Raw genomic sequence first — 13,087 nt, 5'->3', positions numbered from 1 at the left:
GTGCTGTTATGGAAGTCACATGTTCTACATAAGATACTCTTATGAGAGGGGAGCAGTAAGATATGATTTTACCCCAAGGGAGCAGTTTAAAAGGTACTGTGCTGCGTATGAACTGCTGGCATGAATATTTAATGCCTTCATTTACATTCTACTGATGTATATAGAGGCAACGTATGGCAGTTCACATCCAGTGATTTTAGAAGCAGTGTGCACAACCTTCTCTAACTGTTCTCTCTCATATACGTTCTCTCTGGTGTTACCGTACCAGACGTATATCGAAAAGGTCAACATACTTTACGACACAACTGTGTGAAAGTGTCGCGTACAGTTTATAGTCATACCAAGTTTCTTAAGATGCCTTACAAAGCCAGCTTTGATGAGTTGTTCTCAGGAAGACAGCCATGTTGTCTTTCCAGTTATCCCCAGGAACTTAAGAGTCGTCGTCCCCCCTCCCTGATCGTTAACGGTCAGAGGTGAATGGTCCACTTTCCACCAGCAGTTCTTTTGCCTTATCAATGGTCAGGCTTAAATGAGTTGCTCTACTCTGTTTCACTAAAGCTCTGACTATGTCCCCCGTAAAGCTTTCTGACAAAAAAAAAAAATCTCTGAAGGTCCCTGCCAGGTTTGAGAAAGGTGAAATATATAAGCTGAGACAATGATACTGAATGGTGAAGACGGTTTAATGTTATGCCTTGAATTGCACTCTATCTTTAAAATTAGTCTCAGCGCCGTCAACATATTCCTCGAGTTGATCAGTCCTAGTGCCTGAGGCTGATTTAGCCGGCACTGTTATTTCCAGAGAGCGCATTCTGTTGTGTGGTCTCTAGAATCAAAATTCCAACTGCCTGCATGACCACGCATACAAATAATTATCGAGGTCAAAGAAAGTTTATACAAACAGTCTTGTTTCTGTGTGTGAGTAATGTCTGTCACACACCAGATGCAGCACTGGCAGGAGATTGGAGGAGGTGCTGGTGTGTATTAATTTCAGCGTCGCGCTGACAGATGAGTCAAGCGTCTCTTCTCTTGCAGCCACTTCTTCAAGGTAAAGGGCAAACACGAGCCGTCTCTGCGACAAAAGGTTTGTCATCAGGCCATAGAGGGACACGTGCTGTCTGACTCGACAGGCAATTACCAGCAGTGCTCACCCTAATGAGGCCACTCTGATAATGAACTACAGGGGATGGTATGTACTCCTGCAGGACTGATCTCAGCTCCGCTCTGCCCTTTGCAGAAGTTGAGCTTTCAAGACTAGACAAGACAGTGCTGAAGCTCTCCGAGACCTTGCTCTGTTCCCCTCGACCCTTCGCCAGATCCGCAGGTGTGACTGTGACCTCGGGTTCTCTGGCAGACCCTAAACATTTGAGAGAAGGAGAAGGTTCGAGAAGCACTGGCCTAGCTGGAGCAAACCAGTCAGTCCAAGCTGATCTAAAGTTAGATGACTAATAGAAAAGGAAGCAGTGATGATTAATGGTGGGAGATGACAACCGTGCAGGTTGGTTACAGACTCAGTCTTACTTGAAAGATTCTCACGCTTTTATACAACATTGAGCCTGAAGTCATAAAAGAGTCGTTGCATTCAGCTCTCTGTTTTGAGCAGAGAAGTCTCCCTTTCGTGGGCTGGAAAGGGTTAGACTAAATCTACCTCATTACTTCCTTGCGCTTTAATTCATTAAGCAGCTTTTCAGTGGCTCTGTATTTCACTTGAGTGGCTCCATTTCTCTACTACACTGAAAGAAAAAAAAAACATTTCACACCAGCACATTTTCCTCTAACAATGCATATAGTTATATTGCAGGAAAAGTCCTAAATCTGAGACTCCCGTGGCCTTGAACACAAACCTTATGAAGTGATAAGACAATATTTATTGCTATTTTCAGTAATATATTATTTCTGTTAATCATCTTCTTGACTGTCATCAATCACTGTAATCATTGTTAGTTTAATGATTTATACCTAGTTTACATGTTAACCTGATATAGTTTATCCAATGTAGGATATGGTTTGTTGCCTTATTTGTAGAATATGTGGATTAGAATATACATTATGTCAAAGAAGGGCCACAATTTAAATAGCACATTTTATAGAAGATAATATCCCACAGCTAATAAGAAAGACTGACAAAGATAATTGCATCAGTGTGTATATATATTTGTCTAGTGCGGTGGTATTCAAATCTTGAATTTGAATCCAAATATGGTCCTGGATTTTTTAATCACTTGTAGTTGATTACATGATTAATGGAACTGGTTGGCCACTTTATTGCCACAACTGACTCCTAGATAATACAAGGGTGTGAAATGTGTAGGACCTGGACGACTGTAATCGGTGATACAGTAAACAATCTTTTACATTTATGAGACACTTTTATCCATTGTGACCAAGTACAGTTTGAACAGTTGAGGGTTAAGGGCCTTGCTCAGGGACACCAAGAGTAGTAAGTTGGCAATGGTGGCGCTTGAATGAGCAACCTTTTGATTACAATTCTAGGACTTTAACTGCTGAGCTACCCCAGTGAGTACCGCTGTTCTACTCTAATGAGTAGTATCAGGAATAAAAATTAGATTTTTTATTTGAACGTTCTTCTGGGACATTCATTTGTTGGTTTTTAACTCAAACAGAAGGGTAAGATAATGCTTTTTCCACTACTGCTGAGATACCAATCAGGTGTTGTTCAGTGGCCCTCCTCCAATCAGAATCACTCTGCACATTGGCCTTGCTCCAATTACTTACAAGGCGCACAAAAGAGAGGCATGGAGTAGCGTTAAGGTTATTAAAGAGGAAGTGGTAGGGGGGCAATTCACAATAGCGTCTCTCTGTACTTCGGTCACTGCGGCATTTCTGTGACGGGGGGATAATGGCAAAGAGTCCCACAGCTTCTTTAATGAAGCCGCTCTTGTGCTGAGTCACATGACTGATACCCAGGGATCCACAAATGAAACCTTTACCCTTTCGCTTAAAAGACACCCGGAGGACAAACAGATTCAGCACCTCAGCAGTTTCCCTCCCCATGGAGAGCAGGAGCCCCCTGTCGATTAAGAAAGGACAAAGATACATAATAAGTGGGAGGGATTCATTAAGCGCTGCAAAACTTGATAAGTCAATTGAAATAGTTTGAGGAAACTGACTCATTCACAATTAAATTCCTTAACTGAGTATGAACAAGACAAATATTTATTGTAAACTTCAGTTATGTGAACCATACTAACTCTGTTTCTTCTGCTGGACTTAAAATTATTAACGCATTAGAACTCAGTAGTTGTGCCTTAAAGGAATTGTGTTAGGCTAATTTAAATGCTGCCTTCACAGGATCCAGACTACTGGCTTGAGCATAAGTGTCGGCCCATGACAACATAACGCAGAGAGGTTGGAGAAGACCGCTCCCTTGACTCATCTGACATCACTGAATGACTCATTCCGTTTTTGCATATCATCATATCATTCTAGTGTGTCTATCGCTGAGCCAAACCCAAACCCGTAGTAAAATGAACAGTTGAAGCAAGATAATGCATGAAGTGGGTAGTTTGGAGGAGTCAGCCCCACCCCAATATGCAAATAATCATCACTGCTCGCCAACAGGGCTGCTGCATGGCTGCACTGAGAAAATAAATAAAACAGTGAAAAGATGGGAATTTATTTATTTTTAACAGCAAGGGTCTTGAGACCCTTTCTGGGTGGTGTTTCCATGTTCACTCTGTATGGGTTTCTTTTTGGGTCTGCGGTTTCCTCTCACAGTCCAAAAAACATGGAGGTTGTCAGTTGGCTATTGTAATAAAGTGTGCGTGTGCGTGTGTGTGTATGTGTGTGTGTGTGTGTGTGTGTGTGTGTGTGTGTGTGTGTGTGTATGTGCGTGCGTGTGTGTATGTGTGTGTGTGTGTATGTGTGTGTGTGCGTGTGTGTGTGCGTGCGTGCGTATGCGTGCGTGTGCGTGTGTGTGTGTGTGTGCGTGCGTGCGTATGTGCGTGCGTGTGTGTGCGTGTGTGTGTGTGTGTGTGTGTGCGTGCGTGTGTGTGTGTGTGCGTGTGTGTGTGTGCGTGCGTGTGTGCGTGTGTGTGTATGTGCGTGCGTGTATGTGTGTGTGTGTGTGTGTGTGTATGTGTGTGTGTGTGAAGGCTACCCTAATAAAGTTGTCTGTGTGTGTGAGTGGTTGTGTGCCTGCATGCCCAGTGGTGGATGGTGTTGTCTTCTCTCTCCTCCCTGCACACAATTCAGTCTCCCAGGGGGCTGAGTTTTCTGTTTGAGAGGACGCTGCGTGCATTCGGCTACTGTTTCTCACTGGTGTGTGGATGTAGAAGCTGTGCGTGTGTGTTAATTGTACAGTGACCTTTGTTTCCTTGAAATGTGCTATATAAATAGAACTTCATTTAATCCTTTAATGCACTGGTTTCTAGAAAGTATTTGCATTTCTGATTGATTGTGAGTTGATTAACATGTGCCACACAAACCTATGACACGGAGTGTAAAAGATCTTGTGTGCTTGATATTAGTTCTCATTTTACAGCTTGTTTTTGTCCTGTTACGTAAAATATGTCTATATTACAGTGTTTTAGCCATAAATGAGTACAGAAGAATAGATGTCTATTATAAGAATAAAGAATTCCAGAACAGCACTGGTACACACTACAAATCTGCACATTTTCACAATGGAAAACAATGGAATAGCAATTCAACCAGTTATTAACTAATTAAGATTTGGCCTAATTTTAATTCAAGGAAAGTCCATAAAATGTTAGGTAGTTATGTGGTATAATTACACAGGAAAACAGAACATGTCAACAGTAAATGTTGAGCAGATGTTGAAAGACAACCCATTACTCTCCTTGGAATTAAGGATTTTTTTTGTTGGATTTTTTGTTTGTTTGTTTTGTTTTGTTTTATAATAGCCCTAAATTTGGATAAAGTTGGGTAAAACTATCGAATGTAATCCATTTAAATAAACTCATTTTTACACACAGATATCCTAAAAATTAATCTTACTCAAACTTGATTGATTATATTAACAATTTCGTTTTTTTTGGATTAAGACATGTTAAGATTTTTTGTTACATGTAAATTTGGTGATCTTAGATTACAATAATATAATCCAATCTGGGTTTTTTCAGCCGTTGAATCCCTCAGCCATTAAAAGCTCTAGAATTCAGAGATGGCAAATGAATGGCAGTTCGGTTCCTGTGTGATGCGATACTCAGCCGCAGACCTTTCCTATTCAGGGAGGAGCCTGTTGAGGGGCCTGAAGATGCTGTATGGCTGTCCACTTATGGCCTGTATGAAACATGTATGAAATACCCTTTGCTCTCCCAGACTGCTATTACTGTCGTGTGACAGGGGAGACCTTTTTTTTTGCCCACAATGAACTGCTACTAAATTGAGAGTTAAATAAGGAATATACTGCTTAAGCAAAACTGACCTTTTCCTGGGACGTAATGGATTGCATCCCCATTGTGCGACAGGGGAGAACTTATTCTTAACTTAAATATGCTACTACTAAAATGAGAAGTAAAAAAGAAACAGTCCACAGACAAAATTAGCCTTCTTGTAAAGAACAGAACTCATCCCAGATTTTTTTTTACTTAATCAAATGGTGGCTGTAAATGTTATGATGTCAGAGAATAGCTCATGTTGTTATAGAAACGGAAATTGTGAATTTACCTGCTTAGCCTCTGGTTCTGGGATCTTTGACATGGCTTTTTTTGTCAAGTATAAAAACACAGTCTTATTTAAACCTCAAAGCCTACTGGTCCTTCAAGCAAGGAGCTACACCATATTATAAAACTTATCTAAGAGAATATGACAAACAATATCCAGGCAGACCACAAAGACTTATGGGAGACAACCTCCCGGACATCCAGACCGATAGAGCTTTGTGTTTATTGCCTGGCTGGGGAAATCTAATGAAAGTAAGGGCCTGAATCACTGGCTGAATTCATAAACCACTGATATAAATGTTGTTGGGTGCGGGTCCAATCTGTCTCTGAGTCTGCTGGACACCTCTAAAGCCGAGGCTGAAATAACGCAATTACAGGTTAAATTTGTTTTCTCTGAATCGTCATTTTGCACAATAAAAGCCTGCTGGTTTTGGGTCATCTACAAGCGGAGTTCCGCTCCTGTCCCAGACCTCGACTCCAGTGCTCCGGGGTCTGGCGTGCTCTACATGATGCAGCTGTCAAAGGGCTTAATAAAGCAGCAAAGGAGCCAATCAGATACAGTGGAGATGAGAAAAGAACTGAGGTGTGCAGTAAGGCAGCTCTGAATGCTGAAGGCATTCAATTAGTATTTGTTTCATGGGGTTAGCTCTGCTACTATAGGAGAGCTCTGTAGGCAGAAGCAAGTTGAATACATTTCCTGCTTCAGCCAGTGCTCTAGTTGATTTGGAAAGCATTGCTTAATATGTGACGTGTCTTGGGTTGAAAATGCAGGCAGCCGTGGGTAGACCTGTTTTAGGTGAAGCGGCGCCACAGCACCGGTGGAGCAGCACAACACTGTGCACATGAGTTTTGAAATATGGTTTTATTTAATTGCAAGTGCTGCTTACTGTGCGTTAAGCAAATGATTCTAGCTTGTCTCTCAGTTAATTGAGCCACGGGTTGTTCTGTCGTCTTGTCAGTGTTACATAACGATAATTAAGTGTGCCTCACGCATATCAGAACAGTGCCCTTGAGAGGTAGTTCTGCTACCTGACAATTCTCAAAACACTTACTCCGTCTTCAGGGAGAAAATGGCTGCTGGTTCCCAATACACACTTAGCACAATGGCTATTAATGTCTGCTGGGATTCAGCACTAAAATAGTCAGAGAAGATATCCCGTTCATATTCATGGAGCATCAATACAAACAACACTGTGCGAACAGCCATTAAACAAACCTGTGTGTGCATTTTAAGAGTAAACGCTATTGCACGTTTTGAATGTGTACAACACTGCATTTTTGGCTATAAACGTCTATAAAGTTGGATCTCAAGCCACGTACTCTGTGTTCACATTCAACTCCTGTGAAGGTCTACTGTACCTACTCCATGTTATGAGGCATTGTAAAATTATGACACAGAAACAGCTGGCCCCCGTTTACCAAAATGAACCTCACTCGGTTCAAATCATTTATGTATGCTTTAGTGAGCGGCAGTTAATGATATGAGCTGGGTGCAGCTTGTTGATCAGAACTTCATTGACTTTTCAGAGAAAGTAATATGACTGGGATTGGAGTGTCATGGTACGTGGACACGGTTATGCTGGTGTAAACAGCGAAGGTGAATGTCAGAGGGGTGTGGGAACACCCTTCCGGGTTCTGTTCCACTTCCTGCCATCAGAGCAACCATCGGCCTACATGAAAGCGGAGCAAGCACGTGCCGTTGGGCGGCTCTGACCTGGATTAGGTGTCCCTGTTCCGACTGCAGCGTGTTGATCTCCTGGCCGATGGTACCCTGGCCCTGCCTCAGCGCACTGTACTCCATCTTCAGCTGGCTGGCGTGGGCCGACAGCGTGGCCACCTCCTCGGCCAGCTTTACCAGCAGCGCCCGGTCCTGGCCCTTCACTGACTTCAGGTCCGTGTCGTGATCGGTGAGCGAATGCAGCAGAGACGTCTGCACGCCCTCCAGCCGCAGGAAGTTGCTGTTGTAGTCGGGGCAGTTGGGGTCAATGAAAATGTTGATGCGTGAGCCGTCGCCCCGCTCCACCGTCACCAGGGCATTGCCCTCGTCTTGGTTGGTGCTGATGAGAGGTGGACCGTCAGGCCTGGACGGTGCTTGGTAGTGGTTCATCAGCAGGATGGTGCCAGTTACCGTGATGGCCAGCAGCACGGCTACAAAGAGCAGGATGGTGCACAGGAGATAGCTACAGCTCATCCTCTGTAAGAGGGAACAGGACAGAAAAAAGAGAAAGAGATGGGGAAGGGAGAGAGAGAAAGGAGAGAAAGAGCATCCTCTATAAATCTGTGGATTCTTTATCCAGGTATAATGACAGACATCTCAAGTAGCACACAAGCTTTCGCCTACAGACACAGGCACATAAAAAAACAAAACTGGTTGAAGATACTAAAAAGATGCATGAAAAGTGACACATAAATGAAACAATAAGCGAAACTCACTTCGTTGTGACTCTCGCCTTCAAAAGGCTATATGTGAAACTCGCCAAGGTGCATAAACATACAGAGAAATGGAAAAGGTGCATGTGGTGGATACACAACAGCTGAAGAAACTGATAAATAGAAACCCTTCATCCTGATGAAATGATGTTTTCGAGCACAGAGACAACACGGGCTACACTGGTGCTTGAGATCCAATTATCATAAAAAAAAAAAACATTCATTTCATAACAACACTAGCTACGATCATCTCCATACACACAAACACGCACACACACATGCACATGCACACACACATGCACAAACACCGGCGCGCGCGCGCACACACACACACACACACACACACACACATGTATTAGTGTATAATTTAAAGTCTGTTTAAAGCAGTAGCTGGGTCAGGGAAGGCTTTGTGCTGATTCTGGTAATTGCTGCAGTGGGCCTGTGAGCGGTGTGCTCGCAATCGTGCACTGCAGGAGACGCCTGGTTTCTGCTGCTCATCTCCAGGCCCGGCGAGGGACAGACGGACCCCCTGCAGGCCACCAGAGGGTGAAGACTCCGAGAGTGAGCCTCACAGCTCCATCCATTCGGGTTTGGTTAAGTGCTTGCAGGTGACACCTCTCTCCTATGTGCATAGAACCAGTCTGCACGTGCACGTAGGAACAAAGGCAGTCCCAATGACAGATGAAGTGCATAAGATTTGTTGGGAAAACATGGGGGCTTGTGGGTAGTGGAGACATTTCACCACATGTCCTGCTTCTATGTTTTGAGGGGGGTTATCTGAGAAAGGGCTTGCTCCCTGACTGTGATGGCTCCCTGCTGTTTTACAATTGCCACTTCCATATTTCACTAAAAAGAGAACGCCGTGCTCCTGTGCGATACCCACACACCTTTTGAGTATTTTTATTCTTATGCCTCTTCATACGTGCCAGTGTGAGAATAGAATCAAGCCAGTGGGAGGCAGAGTGGGGTCACATGGTGAGGCAAAACCACTGCAGTGAATGACTATGACTACAGTGGATGACTATGACTACAGTGGGTGACTATGACTGCAGTGGGAGACTATGACTGCAGTGGATGACTATGACTGCAGTGGGAGAATATGACTACAGTGGATGACTATGACTGCAGTGGGAGACTATGACTGCAGTGGATGACTATGACTGCAGTGGGAGACTATGACTACAGTGGGAGACTATGACTGCAGTGGGAGACTATGACTACAGTGGGTGACTATGACTACAGTGGGTGACTATGACTACAGTGGATGACTATGACTACAGTGGGAGACTATGACTACAGTGGGAGACTATGACTGCAGTGGATAACTATGACTGCAGTGGATAACTATGACTGCAGTGGGAGACTATGACTGCAGTGGGAGACTATGACTGCAGTGGGAGACTATGACTACAGTGGGAGATTATGACTGCAGTGGATGACTATGACTGCAGTGGGAGACTATGACTGCAGTGGGAGACTACGACTACAGTGGATAACTATGACTGCAGTGGGAGACTATGACTGCAGTGGATGACTATGACTGCAGTGGATGACTATGACTACAGTGGGAGACTATGGAGACTATTCTTGAGGTGTTAGATCAATAGTCATCACACATTACCCACCACACACTCGATAAACACTACACCAATTACACACACCCTAACCTCAACCTTCATAACAAAATGTGAAGAAAAGTGCTTTTCTCTCAGAAACATCATCCCTGTGAAGGTAACTTCCCAACATTTGGTAGCCATTAGGTAATATAGAACATCCACACACTCTAACACACATACAAGCAAAACGTTGTGTAATTTGTCCCTTAAAAATTGCCTATATTTAAATATGCTCTGTGTTATTATATCTACATCTAAAAACCCTTCTCCAAAGAATTTGTTATGATTGTTATGTTTTTTTCTCTCACCCATGGTGGAAATCATTACGCTTTAGAGGTTGCAAACTGAATAACGATCACCCTGTTGTGTGATGCCTGCTTGCGATGCACCCACAGGGTGAAACTAAGCACAGCGTGTGAGCAGAACTCACTTTTCCACATTCCCACAGCATCCTCCACAGGCACTGTCACATTTATTTTAAAAATAACTAATGGGTACTAAACCTTCCAGTCTCCAGCCGTCAAGCGGCAGCTAGACAGAGCAGCCTCGCATCCTTTTGCTCAAATAAAGCAACATGGGAAGCTGTGGGCAGGAATATAGCGGCTCGGTGTCCGTTCCATGGGCAGCCAGCGAGAGCAAAATGCAAAAACGACAAAAGCACCGTGTCTCAGACTAGTTGTGCTGATCCAGGACCTGTTTATGTGACTGTTGTAAACAAGCAGACAATCCAGACCGCTTGCTCAGAAGTGATCTGTGAACACGGGGCCCCATTGGCATCCACCAGAGCAGCACAGCAACGGTGGACGCTAAGCTACACCGCACAGGTGTGACGCATCGGTCTTGCCCCCCTGTTGAGAGAAAGCGAGGGTCTTTTCGGAAAGCCCCCCCCCCGAACCCCCAACCCCCCCAGAGGGACAGAGAGGGGAAGGAAACCATTCAACATTCAGCCAGCGCAGAACACCCTGCCTACCGGCCAGGCAAGCGGTGACCACGAACGCCCCCTGAGGGTTCCTCTCCTCGCACCCTTGGTCCTGGACAGCGGAAGGTCGAGATCGGCAGGCCACGCTCGACCGAGTGCCGACAATATGTGATAAGAGCTTTTATGTGTCTGCGCTGAACCGGCACCAGCAAGGTGGGGGACAGGAAGGTGGCAGAGAGGGGTGGCAGTAGGACAGAGCCCGGCTGAGGTGGGTGAGGGTGGGGGTCTAAATAAAGGCAGAGCAACTTCTTCCCATCAATGTGTCTTTCAGGGTGACGGCACCCGGTTGCCAAATGACAGCAGGTAGGATGCAGCCCCAGAGCGGAGCTGTCGAGCCTGTCGACGCTTTGGGGTGTCGTCCCGCGCGGCGGTGCCTGCGATTGCTTCTCCGGGGGGAGGTGAAGGTGAGGCGTCAGGTTCGGCGAGGGAAGCGTGGCACAGAGGTGGCCCTCTCACCTCCTCGCTGCATTTGATTGAGAGTTCAACAAAGCGTGGGGCACTTGGATTATATAAGCGTCATCAAGAAGATGGATAACTCTCTATAGAAAAGAAGTGTAGTTTTCTTTGTTGCATCACTGTCAGTGCTTCTCAGTTCTCTAGTTTTTTTTTCTTCCTTCCAATCGATACTATGAAAAGGCGTATGGCCCTAATATTTCATCTGCACGGCTATCTACAGCAGCTCCATGAATGCTGATATCAGTGCAGCGAGGTATTCACGCAAGTACAGCTGGAATCCAGGGGGCTCACCTTCATTTTGGGCTGCCGATAAAAGCTTGCATGCCAGCGTATTCTCAACGCATTGAATAGGCCATGCAGCAGTGTACAGGAAATCTGAATGCTGATTTATACTGCCACGGTTCACAGTGTGAATGCGAACCACCACAGTTGGTTTCTATTGTGGACTGCTGGGAGCTGTGGGTCCACTCGGGGTCCATCGAGCACAATAATCTTCATGTAACGATGACCCCAACGTGATGGAGTATTAAACCCCGGCTCATATATGCTGAGTGGGGTATCAGCGACTGTGGCTCCAAGATGACTGGCCGTATAGAAGTGGCCATCCTTGCTCATACACGGCAATATCTTGCATTTATATGTTCATATATATTCCGAACAGAAAACAGAATGCACTGCGATATGTATTCCAGTACACTCCATTTTCATATAGTTCAGGGTGCAGGTATGAGAACACAGAGGCCTTGGCTTTTTCATATGACCGAGCGAAGACCTAGCTGCCACAGCTGGGGATTAAATCAAAACACTGATCCACCCGCCAGCTACATGCATCTGCAGACATCACCGTAGCCATCTTATTTTATTACAGGCCAGAGTTGGAGCCGGGTTTGGCCTCGGGATGCGTTGGGCACAACGAGACCTCAAGCTCTTCACGCCAGGATTAGATCAGCAGGGTTGTGGTAGCAGAAACCAAACACTGTTTATTTGTTTGTTTGTTTTCTCCAAGCAGCACACGTCCAGAAGCAGGCTTGATTCCGGTGTTTCCTGATCCTGGACCAGGGATTGTGTCCCGGCTGCAAGACACATGGACACACCAGCGGGTGGAAGGGACAAACAGAGACTGGAGGGACGAAACAGCTGGATGCTGTCGGACGCTGCTATGGCCAAAATGGAGAAGGAATGTATAACCAGCAGAGGGAGGAGTCCTTTCAAACAGCACACCTGCTCAATTATTTGTAAACAGCATAACACACACACACAAACCACTTTTATTCCATTGGGTGTTCTCGGAGGATATCTCGTCAAGGATCTCTCATCAGAAGATACCTCTTCAGTAGATGTACTCCATTCCTGAAGACCCACTGCCCAACAGTTCAGAGAACCTGATCCAACTCATGAAGGACCTGATATCGAGCTGAATGTTTGGATCAGTTGGGAGTGGTGGAGCACCAGATAACAAACGCTCGATTTTGAGATTCTGGCAAGATGTCAGGGGTCGGGATCAGGGGACGCATGTCCTTAGAGCAACTGCATAATCTTACACAAAACCTCGTCTTCCCACGATAACGTACAGCAGCACCAACTTGGGAGAGCGTCATAACAAGGCTTATGGCTCAAAACATGGAACAGCTGTTTTCAGATCCCTGCGCAGGCCTTTGCATGAGCTGTAAAATCACCAGGGCCCAAAGCACCTTAATTACTGTCGAACCACAGCACTAACCTTGTGCAATGACCTCTTCCACCCCTGTGACCTACCACACACTGATGAAGAACCAAACCATGACGAACAGTACTGCACCCAACCGACAGAACAGCACTACGCTGGCAGAAGTTTGTAGGACTACCTCTGCGTTTAGTACATGATTGCTTTTTAAGTACTGACCAAGCGATGAAGCTTCACAAAGAAAGCAAAGCGGAATTTGTACATGCTGATGGCACTCGAAGAAGACCTGAGCAAAGAG

The 13,087-nt window shown here is 45.2% G+C and overlaps 1 protein-coding gene across 1 annotated transcript in view; it reads right to left on the bottom strand.

Moving 5' to 3' along the window:
* The window catches only part of LOC113577363 (fibrinogen C domain containing 1), a 78,791-nt gene that overhangs the window by 55,635 nt on the left and 10,069 nt on the right, over nt 1-13,087 (bottom strand). The window contains exon 2 of the mRNA XM_027009972.2: nt 7,360-7,839. Within this exon, the coding sequence (XP_026865773.1) occupies nt 7,360-7,839 (480 nt within the window). The remainder of the gene's footprint in view (nt 1-7,359; nt 7,840-13,087) is intronic.

Source organism: Electrophorus electricus, chromosome 23 (genome assembly GCF_013358815.1).
Source record: "Electrophorus electricus isolate fEleEle1 chromosome 23, fEleEle1.pri, whole genome shotgun sequence".
Lineage (NCBI taxonomy): Eukaryota > Metazoa > Chordata > Actinopteri > Gymnotiformes > Gymnotidae > Electrophorus > Electrophorus electricus.
The sequence above is the reverse complement of the archived record's forward strand: the minus strand, read 5'-3'. Positions and strand labels throughout refer to the sequence as shown.